Source organism: Mandrillus leucophaeus, unplaced genomic scaffold (genome assembly GCF_000951045.1).
Source record: "Mandrillus leucophaeus isolate KB7577 unplaced genomic scaffold, Mleu.le_1.0 Scaffold103, whole genome shotgun sequence".
NCBI lineage: Eukaryota > Metazoa > Chordata > Mammalia > Primates > Cercopithecidae > Mandrillus > Mandrillus leucophaeus.
The window spans coordinates 5,241,881-5,261,533 of NW_012098432.1; the positions used below are offsets into that span (position 1 = coordinate 5,241,881).

The 19,653-nt window shown below is 35.7% G+C and overlaps 1 protein-coding gene across 2 annotated transcripts in view; it reads right to left on the reverse strand.

The window, feature by feature from the left end:
* The window catches only part of SLC44A5 (solute carrier family 44, member 5), a 428,960-nt gene that overhangs the window by 341,047 nt on the left and 68,260 nt on the right, over nucleotides 1-19,653 (reverse strand). For both annotated transcript variants that reach the window (XM_011977830.1, XM_011977822.1), the window contains exon 2: nucleotides 16,012-16,093. In XM_011977830.1, the coding sequence (XP_011833220.1) occupies nucleotides 16,012-16,024 (13 nt within the window). In that variant the 5' untranslated portion in view covers nucleotides 16,025-16,093. The remainder of the gene's footprint in view (nucleotides 1-16,011; nucleotides 16,094-19,653) is intronic.

The following is a 19,653-nucleotide window of genomic DNA, read 5'->3' on the forward strand; positions in this document are numbered from 1 at the left end:
AACAAACAAAAAAACACGTTGATTCACTGGCTGTTGAAATTACAGCTGATGATTATGGTTTTGCTCTATATTCAAAATTGCCTATAATTTTTTAAAATTATAAATATATCCTGCTTCTTTAGGAAGAAATGTAATTCAGTCCCAGTTGATGAGGGAAAGTTATTCTTCACAGAACAATGCTAACTAATAAATATAGAAAAAATGATACAAATTAGAAAAACCACACTTTTTACACCTCCCAGTGAAATAATTATTTCAGGCAAAGATCATCAATGCATTTTAAAATATTTAGGTGAAAGATTGTTGAGATATTCACAAGGTGCTAAGGCATTAACCCATGAGTTAGTTGCTAATTGCAAAGTGAAAAATAAACCTTCACAATGAAGAGATTTGGTGATGACCTTACTAACAAAGTGATCAAATTTAACATCATTTGAGTGAAAACCTTGGCATTATATGCCTTCTGTTGTGATGTAACATGAAATAAGACCGTCACTTATGGAATATCCTGGCCAAAAATGTTTAATTTAAATCTAATTAAGCCATTAGACCCATTTTAGTTTATAAGAAATCCAAAGAATATAAGAACTAGGAGAACCACAGCATGCAGAAGAAATCAGACAAATTCAGAATGTGGGACAATACAACTGTCCTACAATGTCTTCAAAAAGTAAATGTTCTAAAAAAGAAATAAAGGGATTTTTGAGATCAAAAGACACTAGAGAAATGTAACATGAATACAATCTGTGAACTTCGTTTGAAAAAAAGAGAGAGAATGAGAGAGATAAATGTCATCTTTAGATAATTGGGGAAATTTGAATATAAATTGAATATAAATTGGTTATATTATAGTGTGTGTGGGTACAATAAGAATATAAAATTATCTTAGATATGATGATGGCATTGCAGTTACATGAAATATTATGGTAAGTATTATGTCTGCAACATATTTTCAAGGTGTTCAGAACAAAGTACACATACTTACAAATAGCTATACAAAGTAAATACAGCAAAACATGAATAACTGCTGAACGAAGGTAATGAGTATACAAGTGTTCATATTGTACTATTCTTTCAATCTTTCTGTATATTTAGAAAATGTTTAAAGTTAATGGAAAAATATCCAAAAAGGTACGTTTAACTTGAAGCAGTGTGATTACATTTAAAGCAGCATAATTAGTAGTCCCAGAGTTAACCTTTGTCTTTGCAGGTCTGGATGTTTAAGTTACGTGGAATTGGTGAACCTACAGCCATTCCCTTATCCTGCACACCACTTCAGGCCAGCTTTTCCAGTTTCATTTCCATGGATCTCATCACTTCCTGTGATACATTTCAGTTTCCGTCCTCTCCACCACAAACAGTACCACCTTCTTCTACCTCCTCCATCTTTGAGGGTCTTTATCTCCCCAAGAACAATGGAAATAGAGCTCAGATCAATCAGTAACTAACTTCCTTCTAGTGGCAAAAACAGTTAGTGTCAAATCAGTTACTCCCAGGTACTCCCCTACTTTTCCCAGGCTACCTCACAGTTAGGTTGGGGTCATGTAACTGGCTCAGAGGGAAAAGGTCAGTTCTAGGCCAAGATAGCTATGAGTTATGCTGCCACTTCCATCCTTGTCTTCCCTTACCGCAGAGGCCCGTAGTGTGGCTGCAAAATGAAGGAAGATCCCCCATTCGCATTAGACTGTGATATGAACAACAAATACATGTCCGTTGTGCTAAAGCCGCTGAGATTTCAGGGTTTGTCTGTTACAACAGTTAGTCAGAATTTCTTAGTTTCTAAATCTTTCTGAGAGGCTAACAGGAAACCTCCCTACTATTGCATCCAGTTTACCCTTTCTTTGAATATTGCCTTCAATATGCCATTAAGAAAAAACAATTGGTGTTCCCTTAGGAAATTTGTATCTCGCACAATTTTCAGAGTAAACAACGTGCATTCTTCCAAATCTCTACTTAACATAGCAACAAACATATTTGACCATTCCCTCAAAAAGAAAAGAAAAAAGGCTGGGTATGGTGGCTCATGCCTGTAATCCCAGCATTTTGGGAGGCAAAGGTGGGTGGATCATCTGAGGTCAGGAGTTCGAGGCCAGCCTGGGCAACATGGTGAAACTCTGCCTCTACTAAAAATACAGAAAATTAGCCAGGCATGGTGTCATGCACCTGTAATCCCAGCTACTCAGGAGGCTGAGGCAGGAGAATCTCTTGAACCTGGGAGGCAGAGGCTGCAGTGAGTCGAGATTGCACCACTGCACTCCAGCCTGGGTGGCAGAGCAAGACTCTGTCTCAAAAAAAAAAAAAGGAAAAGAAAAACAAAAAAGAAAAGGAAAGAAAAAAAGAGAAGGAAGGAAGGGGGTGAAGGAGGGAGGAAGACGGAGAGAGAGAAAAAAAGAAGAGAGAGATAAGGAGAGAGAAGAAAGAAAGAGAGAAAGGGAGAAAGAAAGAGAGGAAGAAAGGAAGGGAGGGAGAGAGGGAGGGAGGAAGAGAGGGAGGGAGGGAGGGAGGAAGAGAGGGAGGGAGGGAGGAGAGACTGCTTAATAGGTTGGGAAGTTCTTTTGCCAGGACTTCTACACATCCTCCTGTATGGGTCAGATGTGTCACATCTGGAAACATAGAAAGCCAAAAAAGCATTAAAATGGGCTACAATTTGGTGACTTGGGACCAAAAACATAAAAACATAATATTTTCTTAGAAAGGATTTTTAAGCCTAAAAATGAATTATTGCCTTGAACAGTGACAGCATTAATCCTGGAAGAAAACATATCTGTCTGGCTGTATATGAGAATTCAAATTTCTTGATTTCTTTACCACCTATTGATTGGCAACATTTCCCAAGGAACAATTTTACATATTTCATTTTAAATTGATTTCTCTTTCTAGCAAGACTGTGCTTTTTGAGAGCACTGAGGCAAAAAAAAAAAATCATTTAATTTTACTTTTTAAAATCAATGTCTACAAGACCCTTTGAGTCAATGGATTACCCTTGCTATCCATTGGACACTTTTCTAGGCTGTTCACTGACCTTCTGTATCTCATATACAATTGCAGCACTTTTAGTCTTACACGAAATGTTTTTGTCATTTTCGCCCTTTGCTCTTTCTGTCACTTTTAAGTTCTGAACTTCACTCTGTAATTGCTCAGCTTCTCTTTTAAACTTGACATGTATTATGTGTCGTTTGTGCCCTTAATTACATTTTGTACTTTGGAGTTCAACTGTGTTGGTCTTTTCTAATCCTACTATATTGATTGCTATACAGCAAGCCTCCTTCCCTCTAGGAACACTATTTATCTTTAAGCTAGTTTTTTTCCAATGCTGAAAACCACTGAATTTCTTTTTACTGCTCTTTCCAGGAAATCTCAGACTATCCACAGTTGTGATGCCAAGATCTCTTCACTAGAAACACAATTACTTCTCTTTCAACATGAACTCTCTATATGCATATTTGAAAAAGAAACCAAAGTGACAAAATGTAGAAAAGATATATGTGTCAAGAACAGACAAGACATTTCAGAATATTCAGGAAGCAAAAAAAAAATATTTTATAAAAGTGTGAGAAGGAGAACAAAAGGATGGTTTCTTAAAGAAATATAATATGGGAAACAGTGACTTAAAGCACAGTATAAAAACATGGACTTTACAAAAGTAAGAGTAAACCATTTTAACATCTACCAAACACAAAACCCCTAGCTGTGAAGAATGGTATCATTTGTCAAATGCAGGCAAACATCTTGTTCTATGAAAACATGTACAACAGTCTCCTCCTGTGTCCCACTCTACCCAGTATTATCTCCCTCCAATCCTTCTCCAGAATGCAGCCAGAGTCCTTACCATAAAATGCATCTTTAATCATTTCTCTGCTGGAAAAGCTTTTAATGACTCTCCATTCTAGAATAAAGCCCAAATGCCTACAAAACCCTATGTATCTGGACCCTATTTACTTTTCTTTCTTCATTTCTAGCCACTTCCCTTTCTTCCTAAAAGCTGTATGTTCCAAACAAAATGTTCTTATGGTTTTCCTCTGGACCTTTGTACACACTGGTTTCTCAGAATGCTCTTTCCTGCCCCAACTCCTCTTGGTCTGTCTATTGCTTATTCATCTTTCATGTAGATGCCTCTTCTTACCTGACTCAAGTAAAAATTAAGCATCCCGCTTCTGTATATTATTATAGTTCATTGTATTTCCCCTATCATAACACATAACTCACTGTTACATTATCTTGTTTACTTACCTGCAACCCACTTTATTCAGCAAGCAATAGGATGGTAATGACAATGTTTATCGTTTTTGCCAATATCCCAGCACCCAGCACTGTACCTAGCACCTGATGAAGACTGATAAATGCTTTTTTGGATGGATGTTGTACAAATATTTAGTAACCCAACGTCTAATTTTAACCTCTGGTTGCAATTCTTGTTGAAAATCTCTCCAAAATAAGAACTGGCAACCCTTAGCATGTGCATTAAAAATGGCTCATTAGCAGGATACCTTTGGAATATGGGACAGTTGATGCCTCTATTATCTCTTTCCTACTAACCATAACGGCTTGTAGTGATAAAAGATACCCATCATGTATCACATTCAAAATTCAGCAACTGGGGTTCTCTTAGCACCCACGCAGTCCATCTTTACCTGTTTAGAGGTACTCATGTAGCCACCACAACCTCCCAGGTTCTACTCTACAGAAGAATCAGGGTGGCCCAGTAAATGCCATCTACCACAATTTTTAGCCTGACAATAGGATGGATTAAGCATTTTAGAAGGAAAAACACTCCTTCCAAAAGCTGTCAGCCTCTTTCTATTGTGTAATGAATCAGTCTACTTTTCTGTCTTAGTAAATATAGTACAATAAGAAAAATTGCATCTCTTTGGAATGATTAAGGAGCTTATAGGTTCTCAGAGTCCTCATCTTGGAAATAGTATCCTGGGAACTTTAGATTTAGAGATAGAGAAAAGTGGCTCAAAGCTGTACTAATCCCCTCTAGAAGTCTCTGAAATCAAAAACTACTTAATTCAATATATTCTGCTTGATTTTTAAAACTTCATTCCCTCCTTTCCAAAATTTCTCCTGTGAGGGCAGGAAATTCAACCAATGGAGGGTACAGTAAAGGGAAGCTGTATTGAATCAGATTTGGAATATTTAAATATTGAAGTTTATGCTCTAAAGTATCAAATTTAGTGACTCAGGAGAAAACTGCCTTTAAAATTATGTGAATGTCATTCAGTACTACCTTGATTTTGTAAGAAATAACATTTATTTAATTTCAGGAAAAGGTAATAAGAAATAAAGTAAGCCTTTGAGCATTTGAAGGAACAAATTCAAATAAAAAATACTTTTCATTGTTTTTTATTATTATTAACAGAAAGGGGAAAAACACGAAAATTATCTGGCTTACTGCCCAAACTAAGGGTACCACTGAGAAAGTATTTTCACTCCTCTTACTACCAAGAGTATAAGAATTCTGCTACCAAAAACAAAAAGTGAAGCTTCATGTCCAGGAGAATGGAGGTAAAGCAAAATGCTACCCAAACTATTGGTAATTTATTAGTAAGTGTGATTTAAAATCAAATGCTTTTTGAATTATAGAATGTGGAATAATCAACCTTTCAGGGTTCAAATGGGCCATGGATTTTCAAAAAGGACATCAGTAGAAATAAACTGTAGAAAAGCTATTTGGACTGTCCTAAATCTAAAATAGCCCTAGTTCCTAAATATGTCGTTCATGTGCTTCTTTTTATGACTGACTACAAATTTGCTGACAGATATTGTATCTCTTAATAGTCAAATTTTGATATTTCTTCTTTGTTTACCCAGTAATTGCTCTCAGTAGTACCTCCCGACTTTACTCTTACCAAAAACTAAAGTTGGGTACTTTACGAGTGACCCTGACATTTTCTAGTAGCTCCTTATTTCCTCAGATGCCAAAACCAGCAACTAATTCTTGAATATTTTTTCCATACCTGACAGTATGGAAAAAAATACATGGGATTTCCTAAAATCCCATCCTATGACTGTCCAAATATATACAGTTCAGCCATTAAAATGAGTCAGAAGTAAGGTCACATACCTGGACCAGCGATGGAAAGGTGGGGCATTTGAACAGAAAATTAATGAGTATTAAAGTGAAGAAGTTTAATGGATATTAAAGTTAGAAAGTGTAAGGTGCTTTCCTGCCCAGAGATTAGAAAACCTGACAAGTCTAGAACCCTAATAACCACAAACGACCTATTGCAGCTTTATCAACATGCGCTCCACAGAACAATAACATGGGAGGATGCCCTCCAGATTGCCTTTCATGAGCAATAAATGTAGAAGCAGCTATACAACACAGCTTTTCTCTTAGAGATTCAGAAAGTGTATTAGCATATTAAAAGATTTTTTAAAGCCTGTCCATAAATAGACCTATTTATCTCTGTTTAATCTGATATTTAACCTGGTATTTGCCAAACATTTTTAAAAATTATTTTTAATTTGTATATATTTATCTTGTAAAATATGTTGCCAAACTTTTTTGATCACTGAATACCAGTTAAGATCTCAGAGAACTGGCATCCCAAGAAATATGCTTGAGAAAAAGCTGACCTGCTCAGCCATTCATATATGCTGCTGTGTCTTGAATATCTAGGGCTACCCTATAAGGTCAGGCATCATCCACTTGATGTCCTAAAGCTGTGTTTCTTAAACTTCCACATGCATATGAGTCACTGGGGATCTTGTAAAAACATAGATTCTGATTCAGTAGGTCTAAAGTGGGGTCTGAGACTTGGGGTTTCTAACAAGCCTCCAGGTGATGCCAATGCTGCTGGTCTGTGTCACACTTTGAGTGGCAAAGCTCTACACGGACCTGGCGATGGTAAAATCTTCATATCTCCAATCTCTTTATCTTACCATTCCTAATAACAAATCTTCCTAAAATACTGCTTTCATTATGTCACTTTGCTGGTCAAAACTTTCAGTGCTTCCCTCTTCTCTTCCACATTAGTCATTCAATGATAGACATGTATTAAACCTTTATTGTGTGGTAAATAGATTAAGAAAGCCTCTGTCCCTATATACTCAAGAAAGAGGTGGGCAAGAAACAAGGCACAGAATGCCGGGAGCCAAAACAATAGAGAGTAGCTAATTTCAGTAATTTGAATGTGCTACATGACTAGAACAATGATTCCCAAAGTGTGTTGCCTAAACCATCAATGGAAACCATCAGCATCACCTGGAAACTTGTTAGAATGCAAATTCTCAGGGCTCACCCTAGACCTACTTAATCAAAAACTTCAGAAGTGGGGTCTAGAAATCTGAGTTTTAACAAGCTCTCCAGGTGGTTGAAAACCCACTGGATTAGACAATCAGTAAGTTTCTCTCCAGCTCTAAAATTCTATCATTTTGACTGCTGATAGCTCTTTCAATGATATTTGTTATCCAGATTTGTTATAAACTAAAAGCATACTCTCGGGAATTAACTTCCCGGATTTAAAATCCAGCTCTTACACTTAATTGCCATTTACACTTGCACGTTACTTCAGTTGTCTATGCTTCAGATTATCATCTATAAAATGAGGGCAATACTAGTACCGATTTTCATATGATTGTTCTGAAAATTAAATAAACTATAATAATATAAGTAGCTCACTGGGCAAGATGCCTGGCATGTGGTGCTTCAGGTCATAACACAATCATTACCCTCTTAATAAGGCCTTCCTTGGCCACTCTATCCAAAATTGCAACCCACCCCTACCATTCCCTTGTCCCCTTCCCTGCTTTATTTTTCTCCTTTGCAGTTATTATTCTCTAACATACTACATATTTAAATAGTTGCTTTGTTTACTATCATTTTCCACTAGAATGTAGGAGCTATAAAGCTGCCAAAGATTTTTGTCCATTTTGCTACGAGCTGTATCCCCAGTGTTCAGTATAGAGTTTGGCACATTATATGCACTCAAAAAATATTGGTTGGGGCTGGGTGTGGTGGCTCACACCTGTAATCCCAGCACTTTGGGAGGCCAAGGCGGGCAGATAACCTGAGCTCAAGAGTTCAAGACCAGCCTGGGCAACATGGCAAAACCCCATCTCTACCAAAAATACAAAAAATTATTATATATTGGTTGGATGAATAAGTGAATAAATGTTAACTGTTACTGATATTAATCTTATTACTAATAATTAGCAATCTAAACTTTCCTTATTGAAACAGTTGCTACTTCTTGTTCATTGCCACAAATTGCACTTATGTCTCATTCCATGCTCTACTCAAATTATACCCCATTTCTAAGATGCCCTTCTGCCTAAATTCAGCCCATTTTAGACCCTGCTCAAGTTCTGCCTTTTCTTTTAATGTTCTCCAATGACTGAATGACTCTGATGATTCTGGCTCTCTAGCTCTCTCAATGTCTACATTGTTTACTGTCTGTGCCATACAATTAAGCACTTAATTATCTTAATCTAGCGTCAGTAGAACAAGTAACTTTTAAGGAATTTACTGAAAGAGTCTGTGTCATTCACGCAATAAATATTCCATGAAAAATTGGAGGAACGAGGCCCCAAAGGAAACAATAGAAAACCTTGTCATTAATTATCCATATTGTCCTCAAATAACAAAAATAGCACTTTACATTTTACAAATAACCCATTAAGGCTGTTGGAATCAAAATGAGGTCCCTTATGTTTTAAAAAAAAATCTGTCAAATAGAGCCAGAGAAGGCATTAAAAGAAAGGCTCTCACACTTGTATACCTGATTACAAAACCTATCACAAAAGACTGCAAAAAGCAAAACCTTGCAGGAAGGCTACTGCACCCTTGTGTCCAACCTCAGACTGATGTTATCCATGTTATTTGTCTTTGTAGCTAAGGATAATCATTTCAACAAAATTATGTAATACTCCTCATTTTTTCTGTAAAACTCTTTGTCTTCCTTATGTCAGGTAAACTCTCTGAATACACACATAGTTTACTATGCACACTTCCCCATTGCAATGCCCTATTCTTGAATATTTTCTTTTAGAGAGCCTCTCTGTTACTTAGGTTGACACACTTTTTAACATATCCTAGTTTTGATTAGATGATCTCAAAGACTATGCATCCTTGGTCTCAAATTTTCAAAATGTCTTTAGGTAAACTATGAAGAGACCATTTCTTGAACTGTAAAACATAAGAATAAGTTGCGAAAGTCATAAAAGAAGCAGATAATTACCCAAGAAGTTGTCAAGTTCAAGGATGAAAAATAATTGGCTCTTTTGCCCTGAGTCCTCCTGCCAACTGGATCTGAAAAAGGCTTCACCATCATCCCCACGCAGCACTCAAGACAGGCATTGTCAATTGATCAGAGCTGGCAGAAAAGGGGACACCTATTTGTCATCCTAACTTACTCTAACCATTCTGCTTCTAAAGGTAAAGGAAACAGATATTTAAAATTTTAAAGTGATTACCTTCTACAAAGCACTTGTTAAAGTCGTTGGAATCAAAATGGAGTCACTTATGTAAAAAAGAAAAAAAAAAAAATAGAGCCGGGCTCTATTTGTCCAGGTACATACATGGTCATATATGGTGACAGAACCAAGACCTGAGCCAGCCTCCTGATTCTGTCCAGGGCTCTCTGCCCCTCCTACTCCATTTCTGAAATTTAGTACCTACATTTTCATTCTAAAGCAATCAAAACATAAGAAGCAAACCTTTGACAGAGAGTTTTCATATTAATGCTTATTAACATAATGCTGAAATGAAAAATGACAGCTTCAAGTCAAGTGACAGGGTTGGTTAGCCTGTTATTTTTTAGTTCAGTTTATTTACCTAAACCTAGCATGTGTCATGACTGGAAATAGACAAAACAGATAATTCTAATTCTGCTGTCCTAGAAAAAGAAAAGGAAAATAGTCCTCATTAATAGGAACTGGGCTCAAATCCAGTCCTGAAATAACTTCCATTACTGAATCAACTTTTTAAAGGTGACTTTTCCTTTATTAATGGCAAAGCATTTTAAGCATAGCTTTAATTACTCAGTTTAAATTATAGGCAGACATACAGAATTGGAAAAATATGAAAAAGAGGTGAGAGAGAGATAAACATCTACTTTAATATAATGACCATTTCCGCACTATGGAAATTATGCCCACATTATAATTTTTCCGCAGCCTCTCTCTGAATCACAGTTTCCAAATATTAAAATCACCTCTATAATGCAGTTGGAATAAAAACTGACTTGTCAAATTGTACCTAGTCAATTGATAATTCTGTCTTGATTAAGTCTCATTTTTTAGGCATACTATAATTGAGGCTGCTTTTTTTTTTTTTTTTTTTTTAAGAAAAATCATCTAACACAGTTAGAAATTGGCTCTGGCACTGTCTGCTTACCCAAGGAAACCAGGATAACTGACAGTTCTGTTACTTCACAGAGTTAATCCATTTTAGCAAGTACGTTACTTAGTTACAAGGTACCAGCAGTTGGTCCTATAGTTTGTCCTTTCACCCTGAGAAGGTGAGCCTGATGCATATTTGAGGGAAGCAGGAGGAAAGCAGCAAGTACACAGAATCACTTCTCCTCAGCACGCACCCTGCCACCACCCTGAGAGAAATGTTGAATCCACAGCTGAAGTTCAGGGTCTGTGCTGCCCCTCCTCATGCAAAAGGGCAGTCAGTTATGGGGTTCTTCCATTGTGTGGGTATGCACAGAAACAATGCCAATGGCCCTCAGAAAAATACAGCCACAAAGCTGGAATGATTCTCACCTTAGCCCCCTAAGTTAACCCAAAGATTATTGGTGTACCATGAATTGGGGTCAAAGCAAGAATGTCACCAAGAGTTCCAGCCATATCCCACCATGCTAGCTGGGCATGGTACCTTTAGACAAACAGGGTAGCCAAGACAAATTTTGACTTCTAGAAAGTAGACTATATTTCCTAAAGAAGGTAAAGGAAACATTGGAGAACTCTGCTTTCTAGCCTAGTCATTACAAAAAATGAGAGATGGCTTCCCCTGTGTCACATTACTGAATGAGTTTTTCAGGCAATAGATTTAATCATCTGGAAAAGAGTACAAGTACCCCAACTCACTCACCAGAAACATTTGTGGTAGTTGGCATCTAAAACACTATTCACAATTACTGGAAATCCTTTAAAACACTACCACTTTCATAATAAATACCTAAGGCCAGGAGCGGTGGTCCACACCTGTAATCCAACACTTTGGGAGGCAGAGGTGGGAGGATTACTTGAGCCCAGGAATTTGTGAGCAGCCTGGGCAACAAAGCAAGACCTGGTCTCTTAAAAAAAACAAACAAAAGAAAAACAAAAAAAACAAAAACAAAAACAAAAAAACCTTGAGAAATGACTATGTGCTTGCTAAATCTGATACAGTAGGTAGAAAATGAGTTTAAGAGTAGAAAGGACTTGATTGAAAGTCCTTGGTCACTTCCCAGCTCTGTAACCTTAAGTGAATTACTTCGTATCTCTCAGTCTAACTTTTCTCTTTTTAAAAATAATCATAATAAAACTAATTTCACAGTGGAGTCCTGAGGATTACATAAAAAGCATAGAAAAAGTGTCTTCATAAAAATGCCTGGCCTATGATAAAAAAAAAACTAAATGAATAATAATTATTTTCTTCTCCCATTTTCTTTTTACTAGTAAAGAAAATATCTATGCCAAATGATTTTGAATATTGTATATAGCTTAAAAACTTAAGTAACATGCCAGTGTCTTTTCTATGCAACCATTGTTTGCATTGCTAATTTGAAGGAACTACTACTTATGTATGTAATTATATGTGAAATTTGAATGAATTACAACCCTGGGCAATCATCTAGTTGAACAATTCAAATTGGTATCATAATCCGGATCTCCTTTTCCAGAAATATATTGCAACTTTATTTCTCTTCTAATCAATCTCATTATGGTGGAAGAGAAAGAGGGAAAATCTATCCCTCATCAGTTGAATAATAGCAATGTGTCATGGCCTCTTTTCCACTGAGTCCACTTCTTTTGTGTTAGATAACATGTATCTCTCAAAGTATTTTTGCTTCTCTTTCTTCCAGAGCCTGCTTATGGCATCTAATATTGCAAATATATCATTCTATTCAGTTTTAGAAGCAAGTATGTACGATTCTGAAAAAGGAGGAGAGAAAGAAATGCATGTTTGATGCACCTAAGAGAATAGGCAGAAACCGTCTATGGCCAAGGACAACAGGAGGCTTGTCCATCTGCCCATAATCAAACTGAACTGTGTCCACTAGTTATCAGCAGGGGGTGGCCAGTGGGCATCACACTAAAATAGAATTTCTGCCATTGGGACTACAAAGTGAGGAAGCAAAAAATTGTTTCAGAATGCATTTCTGCTTTGGCATGACGTATATAAAGAGTTGTTGCTTGTTTCTTACACAAAAACTATAAAACTTTTTTCATTTTGTTTTCATTTATTAAACATTTTCTGGATGCTTTATAGAATCTAGGCACTGTGCTGGCCACTCTGAATATAAAAAATAATTTCTTTCTTTAGCAATTCTGTTTTATGAGGGGGACAGAGAAGTAAACAAATAATTATAATACAGTAGATGACAGCTAATATACATACAATGTACTATTGGAACACAAAGAAAGAAGTAATTAACTATGCAAAAATACAGCAAGTTTACAAATTTGTGAGGCATCTTTGCAAAAGGCTATGCTAATCTTCTCTGTAATATTCCAGTGTTGATACCAACACTGCTACAGGAGTGAGACCAACCATGGAAGTAGAATAGAAAATCCAAGAATAAACAGATGGATCTTGATTAGTTATGTTTGTCTTAGGGTAGGAGAAAAAAAAGTGTTTATTGTTTTTATGTTCATTTATTGCAGTCTTTTTTATGTGTGTGTATGTTTATGATATAATTTTTAACCTTAGTAATAGCATCTAAACATCTCAACCTCTGTATTCTATATCAGTATGCTTGAGGGTGTGACCACTGGAAAACATATAAATGTAGATATAGATGCAGATTTTGAAATAGATTTAGATAGCTTCTTGTCTCCAGAAATACTACTTACAATATAATTTTTAAATTTTACAATAAAGCATTGTCTTTTAGGCAATTTCCTAATGGAAAAGTGAAGATAAGGCATAGCATTTATTGGCATTTAGCAAAATTAATATGTTAATACAAATACATCCTTAGTGTGCTTTTAGACATACTATAAAGGCTTCTTTTCAATTACAGAAATGAAGAAGGAACGAAATGAGGCACTCCAATTTAAGCTAAAGTAGAAAGTCTGGGTACACTGTCAGCTTGCAAATCCTATTTAAATGTCTATTGGCTTTGTTACTAGCACATAAATTTGGAAACAAAATTCACATCAGTTTCCGATAAAATGTATTGTTCCTCTTTGAGGCAATTTTTGGTGCTAATATATCCAAGTCTCATCTTAGGTATCCCAGGCATTCCTCTGTGCTGTTCCTGAAACCATACATTGGCCTGGAGCTATTTGCATAATAATATTGGTGTTTCCCCTCCATGCCCCGGTCACAGGAGCCAATGGCACATTCTGAAAGGTAGTCCAAGGCATTTGCTTGCCCCAGGAGCACCAGGGTTTTAAGCACCAGGCTTAGCCAGGGTCTAAGTCTGCTTTGAAGAACTCACTCCAAAGAGTAACAGCTGTCACTTTGCCTGTCTGTGTCCTGGTGGACACCAAAACTTAAATGGTCTATCCCCTGATGAATTCAAGAGAATATAGTCACATTGTTATTATTATCCATCAATTGTGCAAGACATAAAAAGTCCTAAACTTTACCTCTAATCTCTACTTGAGTCAGATAATACTTGAGTCTACTTTTTCACATATCGAAATTTCATTTGTACCTTACCTACATGTAATGAAAACCACAATGCCTGTGGATATAGCCTAATGTTTTTATTTTCCACATGTCAACTCCATATAAGTAATTTGAGGTCACTGTTCTCAATGTGTTTCTCTTTTAATAATATCTAGCACAGCTTCACAGGCAACTTTATTTTTAAGGAATGTTTTCTATTGATAGTGGTGGTGCTGGTAGTGTTGTCAGCTTTTCTGTTCCACTCCAACAAGTATCCAAGTGTTGTCCTATGAGTGAATGAAGTTTTGCCAAGTCTATGTTATTTCTATGATTTTTATTACAAATTTCTAGCCAACATAGTGTTTCATTCCTTGCATATGTAAAAACTGCAAAAAAATTGAATTTAAAAATAAAAAGTAAATGTCCTTACACAGTAAACTGAGTAATGGCTCAAGCCTAAGAAGTCTAACTCACAAATGCTACGGAGAAAGTCATTCATTAACTTAAGATCAAAGGCATGCAAGCTACTTGACGATAAATGGAGGCCAACAGAAACATTGATTAGTGGAAATGTTTAAAAAGCAGACGTCACTGTGAAAGCAAGGGCTTATTTCTGATGACGAAAGGCGTGCTATCTCTTCTAAGTTATTTATTAACAATAGTCAATATTCAGAAAAAAAGAGATAAATAAATGAGCAGCATGGAAAAGGGCTAGGAAACACCCAACTTATGAGCAGCTCCAAAACTCCAAGAGCGTGCCAGTTGCATAGTTTTAAGAAATTATTTACCCTTACAGTATTGTTAGACGTGGTAGCAATACTTTGCTTTAAGCTCACATAAACCAGTCTAAACTATAATGTAGCTGAAGTATAATATTGGCCTGGTAATTCTATATTAAATTCACCTAACCCTTTGTAACACGCTTCTGAATTTCTATCTGTGAATAATAATGGAAAAAAACACCATTTATTGAGCATATATGTACTACTTCTCAGGCACTGTGCCAATTTAATCCTTACCTCAGTCTGTGAGATAATTATTATTATTCTCTTTTATGGATGAGCAAACAAATCTAAAATTCTAAAACAATCTGCTATAGACGTGAGTATGTTAATAATGCTATATTTATGCATAAGAGAAAATGTTCTCTGAGTCTGTCATTCTCCAGTCTCCAGTTTTCATACTTAAGAAACAAGAAGCAATCCACGGTCAAAGGGCAGAGGCTCTGGACACAGAATTCCCTGTAACATGTTCACAGGATCAGATAAATGCCCCTGTCAGTGACTGTCCATATAGTACAATGTATTTGCAGCCTTGAGGAACATGTGTAGATTCAAACATATTCCTGGTTCCTTTTTTAAGAATCTTGTTAGACAGACCTGTAGATCTTGTTTTTAATAACTCAATCTTTTTTATATACTCAGCCCAAGATCGAAGCTGCTGCTTAATTTTAAGCTCTACATTCTGTATTTTCTACTTTAATTTGTACTTATGCCACATTTTACTTTTTTTTCATAGCAAGAGATAGATTTACCTTCACAAAGGAATACAATTTGCCCTTAAGGAAATGACATTCATTTTCAATAAACATTTGGTAAGTAACTACTTTTTCAAAAGTCAAACACTAAGTCTGAAGAAGGTAAAAAGATGGATAAGACCTAACCTATGCCTGTAAGGGGCTTAAAATCTAACTGTGGGGACAGAAATTGAATCAGGGCTAAGTTTGAAGTAAAGCCTCACACTCCCTCTCCAAAGAACAATTTCTGACATAGTGTTGTTTCTCTAAGGAGCAAGTTCTAACTTTGTCTCAATATGAGAAAGGGGGCTAAACAATAATCATCTAGGATAAACTGTGAAAACTAAAAGATTCTGGTTCTACCAATAACTCTTAGGGAGATGGGGCAATGCAGGAGAAAGGGAACAGTTTCAGCATTGACATGAGTGTGCCTGAGGATGTTCCTTTACAAACCACATACCAACAGCTTGCCATGTTCCCAAGAATCACTCCTATAGGGAGTCCAGGTATAGAAAGGAAGATGTCATGCACCTCAGAATCTTGAGACAGGCAAAGACTGAGAACCACAAGGTCTAACATGCTGTAGTTTTTCAGGTGCAGCTTCCAATGACAACGTAGTATATATTCATTTTTCTATTTGTCCTTATTTAATATTAAACAAAGAAAAATATTTGGCACAAAAGTCTGGATCAAGAGGAACTTAATTCAAGTAGGTGTTTACCTGTGTCATTCATTGAGATAAAAGGCTGTTTCTTCAGAAGTAGGCCTGAATCACTGCAAACTTGAGTTGCTTAGAAAAGAATCTGTGATAAAAATAAGTATGAAGATAGTTACCTAAAGTAAATTATTTTTACTCATTAACAACTAATCTTTTGGGAATGCTCTCATAACTTACTATAATTTACCCTCCCCCAAAACTCAGAGAATTCTCTCCTACACATAAAATACTGCAGATACTTTCGCTCTTTGGAGAAGCAGCCTTTCTCCTCTTTTTACTGAAATGAAATTCTTAGTGCCACAACTTCCTAAATCTATTTCAGTCCTTATATTTATCCTTTATCTACTTTCACACTTCACATTCCACCTGTAAAATGCATCCCTAACCAGTTGATACTCTATCTTATCTTCCATCCGCATGCACCATGTAACATTTACATTTATGTTTTATGTTTTGCTGCCACACTGATTACCAAATGGTGGTGGATGATATTTTTGTTTTGAGTTTAGCATTTTCTTTCTGTTTTAATTTGGGGGGGTGGGGCTTAAATGGCATTATATGGCATTCTAAATTACATGGCATATCACTCTATAAAAATTTAAGTTAAAGAAAATCATTTTTCCAAATTAAGGGGAAAAGCTACTCAATTTTACCACATAGAAACCATTGCTAAAATTTTGATATTTTTCCTTGCAGTATTTTTTCTATGTATGTTTTTTATCTTTTCACTTTGAAATAATTTCAGACTTACAGAAAAGCTGCAGAAATACGACGGAGAGTTGCCATGTACCCTTCACCCAGCTTCTACTATTAAAATGTTAATGACTTCCATAACCATAGTAGAGTTATCTAGATCTTCTATGTATATTTGGACAAGGTTGAATTTATATTTTTTGTTCATTGCTTTTTTTTTTGCATATAATATGATAGCGTAAGAATTCATATTAAGTTCTTCAAAAATATTTTAATGTCCAAGTAATGTCATACTACATAAATGCATATTTTAATTATTTCCATACTGTTGGATATTGAGATTGTTTGTGATTTTTTTCTATTATTAAAAACTCTCAACATGTTATCATTTTTTTAAGTATCTACTAATTTTATGGGTCAAAAGGTAGTCTTTTATTTTAAATTGCTTTTTTTAGTTATTATTGAACGTGAACATTTTAAATGCTTATGATTTTTATTTCATCTTTTGTAAACTGTTTATTCAAGCCCATTTCCATGTACTGATTGGTGTTTGGATGTATTACTTACACATTTATGTAAAACTTACATATTTAAGATTAAGCTTTTGACTCAAAGATTACAAGGTATTTTATTGTTTTGTATTAGTCTTTTGATTATTTTGTTTTTATTTCAATAATCCAAAATAATTTTGCTGACTGAAAACAACATATCTTTTTTATAGTTGTAATTTGTAATTAAATAACATTTTTATAAAGTAAAACTTTCTTCCATTCTTCAACTCAGTATTTCTCAAACTAAGACCTGCCAACCACTAGTTAGCTCAACATGTGACTCCTGGGAATTATGGGAATTTCTTTCCTTTAAAAAGAGTCTATATATTATTCAGGTTTGAAAATTACTGCAAAAGGTACAAAGGTCAAAGGAGGAATTCCATGTTTAATAAGATGCCATACATACACAATAAAAACAGTTTATCAAAGGATCAGTTAGTATTGCATGTTTTCCAGTGTTAATTATTTTATACTACTTTAATGTCTTGTAAATATTCACAACTTAACTGACAACTAATTTCTTTTGTGTTGTTACAAATTGAACATCAAAAACCTGTATGTCAACTGCCATTGTCAACTCTTATGTCAACTGCCTCTGCTCCCTTTGCCTGGAGTACTCTTTCACTCCATTCCTCCACTCCAATCAAGTGGAAAACTCGTGTGCCTCATTGTCATTCCTCTCCACCAAACCATCCTGCAAAATTGTCTGAATTGTTGTATTCTCTGCTAATTTATTTTCTACATGTTTACTTTCACTGCTGCATTATCTTGGCATTTTGTTATGTAGCTGTTGCCCCTCACAACTGTCAGAGACTGTTCTCTGTATTAAATTCCCATCACTGTAATTCCAGTGGGGCTAGAAAAGTTCCTCTCTCTCTCTCTCTCTGTGTCTCTCTCTCTCTATATATATATACACACACACATATAAAATATATATATAAAAATATATATTATATATATATAATTGGAACTTCATTAATGTTTATAAAATGAATTATCCATATATGGTAGCAATCATCTGGGAGAGTTCTAAGAAGCGCAACCTTGTTTTCTAAATTATACTGACAAATAATACTGCAAGTTCATCTTCCAGCTCTGCAGTCAGTTGTCTCATGGGATCCATGCTTCATTCTGGCAATGTCAAATGCTTTCTATTCTGTGATGAGTGACTCAAGCCAAAGATAATATCGTTGCTCAGGCAGCTGATTAATAATCACTCTTTTTAAAGACTTTTTATATTGAAATAATTTCAAACATACAGAAGAGTTGGAAAATGCTATGGTTTGAAAGTTTTCCTCTCTCAAACTTAGGGTGAAATTTAATTGCCATTGTAACAATATTAAGAAGTGGGATCTTTAAGAGGTGATTAGGCCATGAGGGCTCTGCCCTCATGAATGAATTAATGCTGTTATCAAGGGAGTCGCTTGCTTATAAAAGGATAAGTTTGGCCCTATTTGTTGCTTACTTTCTCCCCCTCTCTTTGCCCTTCCACCATGTGATGCCTTCTGTCATTATGATGCAGCAGGAAGGTCCTCACCAAATGCAGCCTCTCAATCTTAGACTTCCCAGCCTTTACAACTATGAGCCACTATGTTTCTGTTTATTATAAATTATCCAATCTGTGGTATTCTGTTACAGCAGCACAAAACAGACTGACAGAGGAATGAAACAAAGAACTGTTGTATACTTAACCATATTCCTCAGTTGTTAACATTTTGCCACTTTTGATTTCTCTTTCTGTGTGCATGTGCATACACGCACACAACAAAATACTTTTGCTGAACCATTTAAGAGTTACTTGTAGAATTATGTACCTTTATCTCTAAATACTTCAGTGTTCATTTCCTGAGAAAAAATGTTCTCATAAATAACCACAGTACATTTATCAAATCCAGGAATTTAACATTTATGCAATACTCTTATCTAATATACAGCCTATATTTATTTTCCTCTAATTGTCCCAATAATGTCCTTTACAGAATTCTTTTCTCTGATCCAGATTCAAGATCACATATTACATGTAGTTGGCATGGCTGTTAGTCTCCTTCATCTGGTACACTTCACATTTTGTTTTTCATGACATTGAAATTATTCAGAAGTACCAAGGGATTTTTTTTTTATACTTTAAGTTCTGGGATACATGTGCAGTTTTGTTACATAGGTACACACGTGCCACGGTGGTTTGCTGCACCCATAAACCTGTCATCTACATTAGCTATTTCTCCTAATGCTATCCCTCCTCTAGCCCCCGACCCCCTAACAGGCCCTGGTGTATGCCTAACAGGCCCTGGTGTATGATGTTCCACTCCCTGTGTCCATGTGTTCTCATTGTTCAACTCCCACTTATGAGTGAGAACATGCAGTGTTTGGTTTTCTGTTCTTGTGATAGTTTGCTGAGAAT